Genomic DNA, 11,373 nt, shown 5'->3' with positions numbered 1-11,373 from the left:
ACTCGTAATTTGTGAACAGAAACTTTTATTGACTTAATAAAATCTGATACAAAAATTATAAAAAGTTCAGATAACAAACCTTCGTGTATCTTTTTAATTGTCAGGATATTTTTTAATGTTAATGACGACAACGCTATATTTGGAAACGGTGAGTTAACGACAACTGTTAACTGTAGGATACAGGCTGTTTGAAACTGTGCTGGTTGATGACAAGGTCGACTGTAACAAGCTTGTTGACAACTTAGTTGAATGTAAAAAACTGTGGACTGGTTGACGACATGGTTCACTATAGAATTTCTACTACATTAAATTAACGAACAAAAAATTTTTGCAACAAAATTACGACAACTACTACTGACGTTCAGCGACGACCGACAAATTACTACTAATACCACCAACGTTCACCAACGATCGACCAACTACCATGAACCGACTACCACTTTTTAACCACGACCGATCAATTACCACGAACCGACTACCAACGTTTTATAATTGACTACCAACACAACACCCAACTTTTCCCAACTCGCAATTACAAACATTCACCACCTATTTAAACCTATTTAAAAATTATCGCAAACTATCCTTTTTTAAGTATTACCGCTGTAATAATATCAACTGACCGTTAATTACCATTGGTTGTTATTTTAATCCTGCCCCTTTTCATTAGTTGTTGTTGCTCTTTTACCGTTAACCAACATTATCATATACCCTTCCGACGTTCAAAAGCTGACCCTAATCCTAACCTTAACTCTGACAGTAGTTGTCAAATGGACATTATCTTGATCCCATTCCAACATTTCTCTTTGAAATCGGATCTGCTTCTATCCCACCGTTCCTTCATAGTTTGATAAACGAATGACTGCGAACGTCGGTTATGTCTAAATCTCAGATGAAGCCAATATGAGGCCAATGTTAAAAAAGGCTGGTCTGCTACTTGATGGGTGAGCACCTACAGACCTATATCGAATCTTACTTTCATTTCAAAGGTCATTGAAATAGTTAATCAGCTCTTCATTTACCACACAACCGTAATGGGTTTTTATTTCAATTTAATTAGTCACGACAACAAACGTTTGATTATTAACTATTATTGATTATTAAATTCACGAGAATTTCCGAGCAATTAACTAACAATAATATCCGATTGCAAAACAAAATAACAAAATATTTAAAACGTAATAAATCAATTAAATCAACAAATTCGTCAATAATTTCCATTTTTCAATTATATGGTGAGGCTGGTGTTGATTATGATTGTATGGGGATCAACATTGGTGATATTTATATTGATAATAATGGTGAATCTGATATTGAAGACGATGAAGTTAGTGGCTATAGTGATGTAACTGGTGATGATGGTAGTAATGATGTAGGGGTGATGGAATCAATGATGTTAATTGTGATAGTGATGGAACTGATCCAAAAGTTTGTAAATTTGTGAACTGATTACGTTTTGGTTATTTAAACATTAGATATATCATTTTAAAGGCTGATACAGTTTATGGTTTGTTATATGAAGATTTAGAATAGTTGATTGTTAATGGTTGGTTAATGGGCATTATCTTGATCCCATCCAGAATGGTTAATGCCATCACAAAGAAAAACAACGGCCCCTAGTTCCCAAGCAGGCTTTAAGTGGTCAAGGGGTGCCAAGGATCCCTGGGAAGTATGCAATAGCGGAGGGATGTTGCAGAAAAATTCAGAATGGCCCCTTTATGGTACTTAGACTTGGAACGCTCAATGTTGGATCACTGACTTCCTCTTCCCCGTATTTTTGATGCCACATCCATCACAACCTTACAAAGAAAAATATAAACTATTCTGGAATGGTCAAACGACGGCCAAAAATGGTGTTGGAATTTTTGTCAGAGAACCGCTAGCCCAAGAAGTACTGGATATTAAAAGGATTATTTCACGCCTCATGTGGATCAAGCTTCGCATAGAAAAGCAAACAATGATTATTTTTTCTGCATACGCACCACAGACAGGCGAATCAGAAGAGATGAAAAATGACTTCTGGGCTGCATTCTCTGACACCATTTCAACAATACCAAAATCTGATTGGAGGCGATCTCAATGGCCACGTTGGAGAGAAAACAGATGGTTTTTGAAAACGTACATGGCGGTTTTGGCTATGGAGAACGGAATGAAGATGGCAACCGCATCCTTGAGTTTGCTGAAAGTCACGGGTTTTGTTTACTGAACACATATTTCAGACAGAGGTTGGAGCATCTCATAACATAAAAAAGTAGACATCAGCCACGCAAATGATTTCTTCGCTGTCAAGCAACAACACCGAAGGCTTTTCAAAAATGTCAAAGTTATACCTGGCGAATCATGTGTCGCCCAACATAGACTCTTTGTGGCAGACTTGGTTGTCGAACTGTCAAAACATAAGTCTAAACAAATGCCTCGGAGAATCGAAACGTGGAAGCTGAAAAGCAATATTCATCGAGAAAAATTTCAACAGATTGTCGCCACTCAGTTAGACCACTAATCGCAAGCCAGTACAGATTGGAGTACATACAAAACCGTTTTGATAAACGCTGCAACTACAGTTTGTGGGAAAACTGGTACAAAACGTCAGCATGAACGGGACACTTGGTGGTGGAATGACAGTGTACAAAATGCAATAGCTGAAAAGAGCTGAAAAAATCAAAGTCTGTTGATGACCATAAAATTTTCCGTGAGAAGAACTACTATGCTAGACGTCAAGTTGCACTGGCTCGGACAGTTCAGTGCAGAGAGTGGTTCACTAAAAGCAAAGATGAACAAATGAAATTTCTGTATCGTATAGCAAAACAAGCAAAGCGTACGAAAAAAATATAGTTAGTGCCTCATATATCAAAAATGATAATAATGAGATGGTTCTTGAACAAGATGAGATCAAGCTACAGTGAGAGAATACTTCAACCGTCTGTTAAACGAAACCAATTCCATCAATGTTAACTTTGACGCTCCACCCATGACATCACTGTAGAGGAGCTTACAGAAGCTCTGAAAGCTATGAAGGATGGAAAGGCAGCAGAGCCCTCTGGACTCACAAATGACATTATCAAAGCATCTGGTACTGCAGGTATCCAAACGTTACTATAACTTTGCCGTGAAATCTGGAGAAATTGCTCAATGCCGACTGAATGGAATTATAGCATGACAGTCCCGCTATACAAAGGCAATGGTGATCCATTGAACTGTTCATCATATCGGGGTATACGTCTGTTAGAACACTCCCTGAATATTGTCGAGAAAATCATGGAGAGAAGATTAACGTCGTGCATCACAATCTGAAATTATTAATTTGGTTTTCTAGCGGGAAAATCAACAATTGATGCAATTCACATCCTTCGGCAACTGCAAGAAAAGTACCTCGAAAAGCATCAACAACTATCACACATTTTTGTCGACCATGAAAAAGCATTTGATCGAGTTCCCCGTGAAGCAATCAGGTGGAGTCTTTGTCGACAACTCATTCAAGAATATCTTGTTCGACTTGTGATGGAAATGTATACGAATACTAAGACTCTCGTTAGCACAACGGTTGGAAACACAGATGCATTTGACATCGGCGTTGGAGTTCACCAAGGCTCGATTCTCAGTCCATTGTTATTTATAACTTTGATGGATGATACGCACCGGTGACATTTGGAATCTAATTAATGCTGATGATATCGTTTTAACAGCCACGTCTGAGCAGAATGCAGCACAGATGTTTGAAGATTGGAACACCAGACTCGCCGATTATGGATTCAAAGTCAACATCAGCAAAACCAAAGCAATGAACACTGGTGAACCCATCCAATCCACAGCTATTGAACGATGGCCCTGTTCAGTTTGTAAAGCTGGTGTAGATAACAATTCAATCAAGTGTCAGCAGTGTAACCAGTGGTGTCACAAACGTTGTTCAAAAATAATTGGTACTTTATCTAAAGTGTCCAATTTTGTTTGTCCTGCTTGCATCAATTCTCAACAACAAATTCGAAATAGCACTGTTTTTGAAGCCATTAAGGTAGAAAAAGTTACATCGTTTCAATATCTAGGGAATGTTCTGGATTGTACTGGAACAGCTGAAGCTGCCGTTCGAGCGAGCATGTTCGAGCTGGAATAAATGGCATCTCCTTGCCTCTATATTGATGCTTTGTGACATCCCACTATCACTACGATCAAGACTTTATAAACCTGTGATACGTCCGGTGTTGTTATATGGTGCAGAAACATGGCCAATGACAACCAAACTGGAACAACAACTTCAACGAACCGACATGAAAATGCTCCGATGGATGCAACGAATTAGTCTGAAGGACCACACCAAATCTACTGAAATCCTGCGTCGTGCTGGTTTAGATGATATAAAGGACGAATGCCGGCAACACTGTGGTTTGGTCATGTCAAACGAAGTGGAAACAGTGCCATAACTTCTCTTGCAGATGTTGAATTACCTCGCGCACGTCCCAAAGGCCGTCCAAAAAAGTCCTGGTCGCAAACAATCGAGCAAGACATGAAAGCTCTAAATTTAAATGAAATGGATACAACTGATCGTCTAATTTGGCGCAAAATGTTGATGGCAAAGAAACGTCCTACCTCGGGAAACCGGTTTCTGAACGCAAAACGAAGATTGATTGATTGATTAACTAATATCATAAAAGTTGACGATTTATATACTATAAGTTTGTTACTGTTTTTTTTATAAATTGCATAGATTAAATCAATGTTATTTTTTATATAGTCAAGTGAATTATTTAACCAATACTTGCTCGATTGTTATTAGAAATAAGCCTGATTTTTATTTATCTAAACCACGTACAAATTTTTTTTATAATTCTGTTTTTTCTGTCTCTAAGCGTCTATGGGATTTCTTACCTGAATACGTTAAAAATATTACTTCTCTCAGCTTGTTTAAAAGAAGTATTCTTGAAATGATTAGAACTAATTATTTTAAGTCTCTCATTCCAATTCATTAGCTTCATTTGTTTCAATTTATTTTTTAATTTTATGAATTAAACGTTTTACTCAAGTTTATTATTAAATATTTCTGTTAATGTTGGTCAGGGTCGTCCTACACGTTTAGGCCTCAGATATATTGGTAATATAAATGATTTTGGTTTATTGATTGATAATTTGGTTTGCTAGGTGGATTGATGATTTGGTAAATCAATGGATATAATTGCGTGAATTGATGGACAGATGATTTGATTTGGTAAATAACTGAATGGATATAATTGAAGTACCTGGCACACGTCCCAAAGGCCGTCCAAAGGCCTGGTCGCAAACAATCGAGCAAATCGAGCAAAACATGAAAGCTCTAAATTTAAATGAAATGGATACAACTGATCGTATAATTTGGTGCAAAAAGTTGATGGCAAAGAAACTTCCTACCTCTGGGAACCGGGTCTCTGGACGCAAACGAAGATTGATTGATTGTTAATGATTGATTCCCATAGATTTAGAACCTGATCAGTTAAATTGGCCAAGCCGTTTGGATTCACGTTTGTTGATTTTTTGCAATCTGGCGACCCTTTTCATGGGGGTTTAATTATTTATTATCATGAATATATTTTAAATATATTAGGATTAAATTGCCGGAATTAAAGACATTCGAAGCAATTGTTTTCATCTTAACAATAGGTACAGTTAATGTTATATTATTAGACATTTATCGAACGGAATCGCAGTTGGTTTCTAAAGCATTTTTTTTAGGAATTAGTAAATATTTTAGACAATATTTATATTTTTAGTAATCATGTGATATTATTGGGCTTGTTAACATACAGGTTGAAAAAAATGATAATGTTGAGGCCAGATCACTACCCAACGTACTTGACTTTTTTTTCAATTCAAAGTGTGATAAATGACCTCATATAAACACACATGAACCTCTACACATGTACTTGGTGAAACGTTGGATTTAGCCGTGCCAGTGATCAATATGCTTGCTACTGATGTTAAAATATATCCTAGTGGAATTATCTCAGATCACAGTTTTGTTTCATTTTGTTTGTCAGTATCTCGAACACTTGTCTAGAAAGTTAATAAAGTTGTATGTGCGTGATTATTTGATTAATGATTAAAGATTAATCCAGACCTACCAGTTTGTTTACTTGTTGGTTACTCATTCAGTTGATAAACTGACTCTTATTTGAATTGGTTTCAAAACGTGATCCAGGGTTAGGACAGATTTAACAAGGCTTGGGGTACAATTTTTTTCATTTGACATTTTCCAAAGAGATAGGTGAAATTTAAAACCTGTATATTGGCAGAGTACTGAGTTGAAAAATGATGTGTAGAGAGAAATTTGAAAAAAGAAGTTCTTTGTGTTGGTCTTATAATTTTCATGGTTTTTGCATGTTTCCATCACTATAGATTTAAAAGTAAATAAGTAAATTTTTAATTTTTTATTCCTTTTTGCAATTTTTAGGTGTACTTATAACAACCTTGTGACAGAACCTCAGTCTTTTGTGGTTCCTTTACAAAAATTAGAAGAAGATTCAAGTGATGGACATCTCACACAGGATAGCAATGCTAGTGATGATACCGCAGGTTTTCAATACTCTTTAAAGTATTAAGATGTAAACATAAATAACTTTTTTTCTTGTTTCCTAAGTTGCGGTTTTTAACACATGTTCGATGTGTTCATCAAATATTTGTGTTTAAAATTATTAGTCAATCAGCTTCTTTTGTGAAAAGATAAATTAACGCTTTTATTATATTATTTTAAAACCAACAATGCAAAAAATGGTACATCCTGTTTACATGAGTTGGGTTAGCCGATGAGTTTACTTTTGAGATGAAGTTGGTGGGTTGAAATGGAACGAAATAAAATGAAAATTTTTCTATAAAGAATTCAGCTGTAAAAGATTCTATTTTTGAAGAAAAGCTGCTGGAATAATATTTTTTGAGTCATAAAAATATTTAATTTTGAATAAGAAGTAATTTTATGCAATTGCTTGTTGTCATAAGAAAACACTTCATTTTGTAATACATTTTTTAATATCATTTCAGTTTCAATTAATAAATCAAATTTATATAGTTCAATTTGTAATGAGCTCAGCTCAAAATCTGCAAAATGTACATTTGTGAAGAAGTACGTAAAAAATAAAACTAAATAAATTAAATATCATAAAATAAAACGAAATAAAATAATATAAAATAAAGAATAAAGGCATACATAAAAATTTAATGAACAAAACTATTGAAAACATTTAAATTACAAGCACCTTAAACTAATGAAATGAAACGATAAAATAGTAAGATAATGTACCAAACAAAAAAATTATCTAATCCAAGAAACCAATCAAAAATTTAATTTTGTGCCTAAAGTAAAACGAAATAAACCATATAACAATCAATCAATCAATCAATCAATCAATAAACTAATAAAAAACAATAATCAATCAAGCGCCTATTAAATAAAATTATATTATCAAATAATTGGTCAATCAAAAAAATTACTAAAAATATACATAATAAACCAAATAAATAGCAAATATAATAAATGAATCAAACAAGTACATTGACATCAGGCATTCAAATAAACAATAATAGAAAAAAATACAACAATCAATTGACTTAAGCAATCAATTATTTAATAAAAAACAACAGTAATCAAATAGTCAATCAAACACCAAATCAGTTTAACAAATTTATTATTAACATATTTATTATTAACAAATAATCAGTCAATCCAAAAAATACTCAAAATATAAATGATAGACCAAACACACAGCAAAAATAGTCATTGAAACAAGTATAATCATATCAAGCAATCAATTAAACAACGGTAGGAAAATTAAACAATCAATTGAACTAGTAAAAAGACAATAAACCGCTGAATAAAAAATCATTATTATTGAAAAATAGCATACAAAAAATCAAATATTCATTTAAACAAAGAACGAAATAATTTTTAAAAAGGTTCTGATATAACAATTTAACAACCAATCATTCACTCAACAACATTCATCTAAAAAATTTCTAAATAGAAAAGTATTGAGACCAGTCCTAAATAACCTAAATAATGAAAGTGATTTAAAAGAAGTAAAAGCAACAGGTAAAAAATTACATAGAAACGGACCAGAGTAAGCGAAAGCAGTTTAACATACGAGTGTTTAACAGATATTATGAAATAGTGAGAATGAGAAGAAGATCTAAGACCAGAGCGTTTAGATTTATATAAAAGGTCAAAAAGATATTTCTTAAAATTGTTAGATTTGTTTAAAGACAATTTTTTATTTAGAAGGTGCCAATGTAATAGATTTAGAAATGTGAGAGAACAGTTGCACGAGAAACCAAACGAGCAGAATTGAAGGCCTAAAGGTTATAAAGTAGAATCAGGAAGCCCAAAAATAGTTACAATAATCAATTATAGGTAAAACCAGCGAAGAAACGATTAATTGAAGAGAAGAATCATCAAGCACAAGTTTTTTAATTTTACGCAAATAAAGTAAGAAGTTTTAGCAACATTATTAAATTGAGAAAACAGAAATAGCATAAAGTTGATTATTGAAAGAAAAAGAATTAATTATACGGGGTAATTCAGAGGTATAGAGTATACAAAAAAAGGACCGAGAATAGAGTTTTGAGGTACAACAATAGAAACGGAATAGAATATAGAAGAAGTTGAGAGTAACGAACATGAAAATTAAAAGAAAACTAAGAAAAACAAAAATCAGTGATGTTAAAAAACTATTAAAAAGGTTTAATATAAGATCATGATCGACAGTATCAAAAGGTGAGGAATAGTCAAGAAAATAGTTGTCAACTTGCAAAAATGACACATTTTTCAAATCTACCTGTAATGGTTCTGTCGCAACGATGATCTCAGCCTCTCTTGTAGATGTTGCAACTACTGCCTGTCATTGTCTAATCCATGATATTATGCCTCCTGCATATATAACTGCAATACCTGTGGTTGAATGTCCAGTCTTTCTACGACATCAAAAGTCTGAATCACTGAAACACTGTAAAACTCCTTTAGTAGTGTCTGATCTGTACACAATGCTCTGATTGATTGTTCCCGCTAAGTATCTAAGCATTCGTTTTATTTTTATTATATCTTCTGGTGTTGGGTTCTCGAGGGAACGAGATAAATGGCTAATGATGTACGCGATGCTTGGCCTTGTACCTAACATCAGGTACATTAATGCTCCAACTAGTTGTCTATAAGGGTATTCTGAACCTGCTATGTCGGATTGATTATCATCATTTTATTTAAGCATTGGGGTATAAAAAGCAAAGAAGTATCTGAACAACAACGCAAAAGGGTATAAAAAAAGCAAAGAAGTATCTGAACAACAACGCAAAAGAAACTATAGGAAGTCATAGATGCATTAGGAACATATATAATATACATAAATATTATTTCGATATAATTAAGAAAAATAATAGGAAACTATGCCGAAATTAAAAAATAGTCACTGGAGAATAAATAAAGTAAGAGACAGGTTAATTTTAACCTGATGGTAAATGTAGAAAAAAATTTGTGCAAAATGAAATTATAGTGACATAGTACATAGTGGATAAGTATATATTTAAAATAAGTTATTATATTAATTATTATGACCTACATTGGAAATGAAATGTATTAATATTAAATTATGATGAAATGATAATCAGGTCTCGGTAGTGAGACGTCTTTCCACGGTATAACAACGTTGGCTGCCTTGAAATCAGATCCTTCAATTGCCACTTCAACTAATTTAGAACATAACTTAGGAACTTCGAATCATCTTAACCATACTTCTTTTCACCCTTATGGCCATTCAGCTGATGGTCATTTCTTCATACCTGGTTATTTTAATTTTTATTAAACGTTGTTTTATTTATCAGCTGAATTCGTACAATCAAATGGAGAAACTGGTATTCTAGTTTAATCCGATTTTAATTTTTTCGGTAATATCTATATGTGAAATTTTAAAAGGATATTTTTTCCTTTTGTTAATATTGAACATTTGGCTTTTTTAGCTAATTATCTTTATAATTTAAAATATTAATTTAAATATAAATTTTGTTATAACTACGAATTTGTTTTAAAATAAACTTCTTTGGTTATTAACTTTGGCATCAATTTTGGATTGTAATGTTTAAAGTTTTTAATTTAGTAATGGTTTTGATCAGTTCAGCAATTAAGTGCCTCCCGTTTAATGACATTGCCTTCTAATTTAATGGTGTCTGCCACCACATTGAACAACTCTACAGCCCAAATAATTGAAGAAGCTTCTAGGAAACGAGAATTACGTCTTCTCAAAAACAAGTGTTTAATTTTATAATTTTAATTTTTTTGTGCGTGTGTTTGTGTGTGTGTGTTGGTAATAGACCATAATTTTTACAATATTCTATAAATTCTACCGATAGTTTGGCGTTAATATGTTTGTAGTTCGTTTTTTCGATTTTTCTCACTAAATTTTTTTTGGTGAACGTTTAGTTTATTAAAATTCAAAATAAACTTATTTTCCGAATTCATGCTGCAAATAAGGCCATATTTCGATTCCGAATTAATCATCATCAGTGCTTTCTGCTGTTTATATATGGAAATATTGACTTTGTCAAAATGAACTTAGATGGAAATTAGTTGTCAGGTTTCTTTATTGGCTGGTCATCTTCTTTGGTCTCCTTTTCTTTATCGATAGCATCATATTCTTCTTTGTCACTATTTACAATGCTAGTTTTTATTACTTCTTTGTTTTCGTTGTTGGTTAAGCGCCGGGTTGGAAGTGAGGTTGTCATTTTTTGTTGTATATTTATTTTTAGTTTATTGATGTCAATTAGGACAGCTTCTGCAATTTTAAGATGCGTGTAGTTGCTGTTCTGGTATATTACTTTGGGGTTACTGTCGAGGATTTCACGGCTAATAGTGATTGAGTGTGTTGAGTCCAGATGAGATTTGATAGCACCACTCTGTTTATGCATTGTAAGCCTTCTAGTCAATGAGGTAGTAGTAATCCCGATATATGAGTCATGTTGACGTGCACAGCCGTCAAAGGGGCAATTAAATTCATATATTACGTGATTACGCCTTAGCACAGAGTTATCTCTAGGACTACAGTTGTTTTTCAGTATTAGGTGAGACGTCTTTTTATTGTTGTAATATATTCGGAGTTTAACTTTATTATTTGGGTTGGTTGGTGTGACATTTTTATTGACGATATGTTTAAGAATAGCTTCATCTAGTTTGTATGCAGTTGACATGTGATTTCTTTAATACATTATGATGTTGTTATCTTGATTGTTGGTACTAGGAAGGTTTAGTAAGGCACATAGTAATTTGCCTTTAACAATCTTTTCAATAGAATAAGTCTTATATCCATTGTTTACAAGCAGGTTAGTGACTCTTTTTAATTCAGCGTCGCGATTTTCAATATCGGAAGAGTGTGTGAT

General features: G+C 33.1%; 2 protein-coding genes across 2 annotated transcripts in view; both read left to right on the top strand.

Moving 5' to 3' along the window:
* Nucleotides 1–2,079: 2,079 nt before the first annotated feature.
* HELRODRAFT_165369 (hypothetical protein) lies at nt 2,080–10,265 on the top strand (the record flags this gene model as incomplete). The annotated part of the gene is made up of 5 exons (XM_009031966.1): nt 2,080–2,225; nt 5,570–5,671; nt 6,416–6,537; nt 9,613–9,786; nt 10,195–10,265. The coding sequence occupies 5 exons, from the start codon at nt 2,080–2,082 to the stop codon at nt 10,263–10,265; spliced, it is 615 nt and encodes a 204-aa protein (XP_009030214.1).
* The window catches only part of HELRODRAFT_70260 (hypothetical protein), a gene marked incomplete at both ends in the record, with an annotated part of 29,984 nt that continues 28,771 nt past the window's right edge, over nt 10,161–11,373 (top strand). The window contains one exon of the mRNA XM_009031861.1: nt 10,161–10,249. Coding sequence (XP_009030109.1) covers nt 10,161–10,249 — 89 coding nt within the window. The remainder of the gene's footprint in view (nt 10,250–11,373) is intronic.

Source organism: Helobdella robusta (assembly GCF_000326865.2).
Source record: "Helobdella robusta unplaced genomic scaffold HELROscaffold_8, whole genome shotgun sequence".
NCBI classification, from domain to species: Eukaryota; Metazoa; Annelida; class Clitellata; order Rhynchobdellida; family Glossiphoniidae; genus Helobdella; species Helobdella robusta.
The sequence above is the reverse complement of the archived record's forward strand: the minus strand, read 5'-3'. Positions and strand labels throughout refer to the sequence as shown.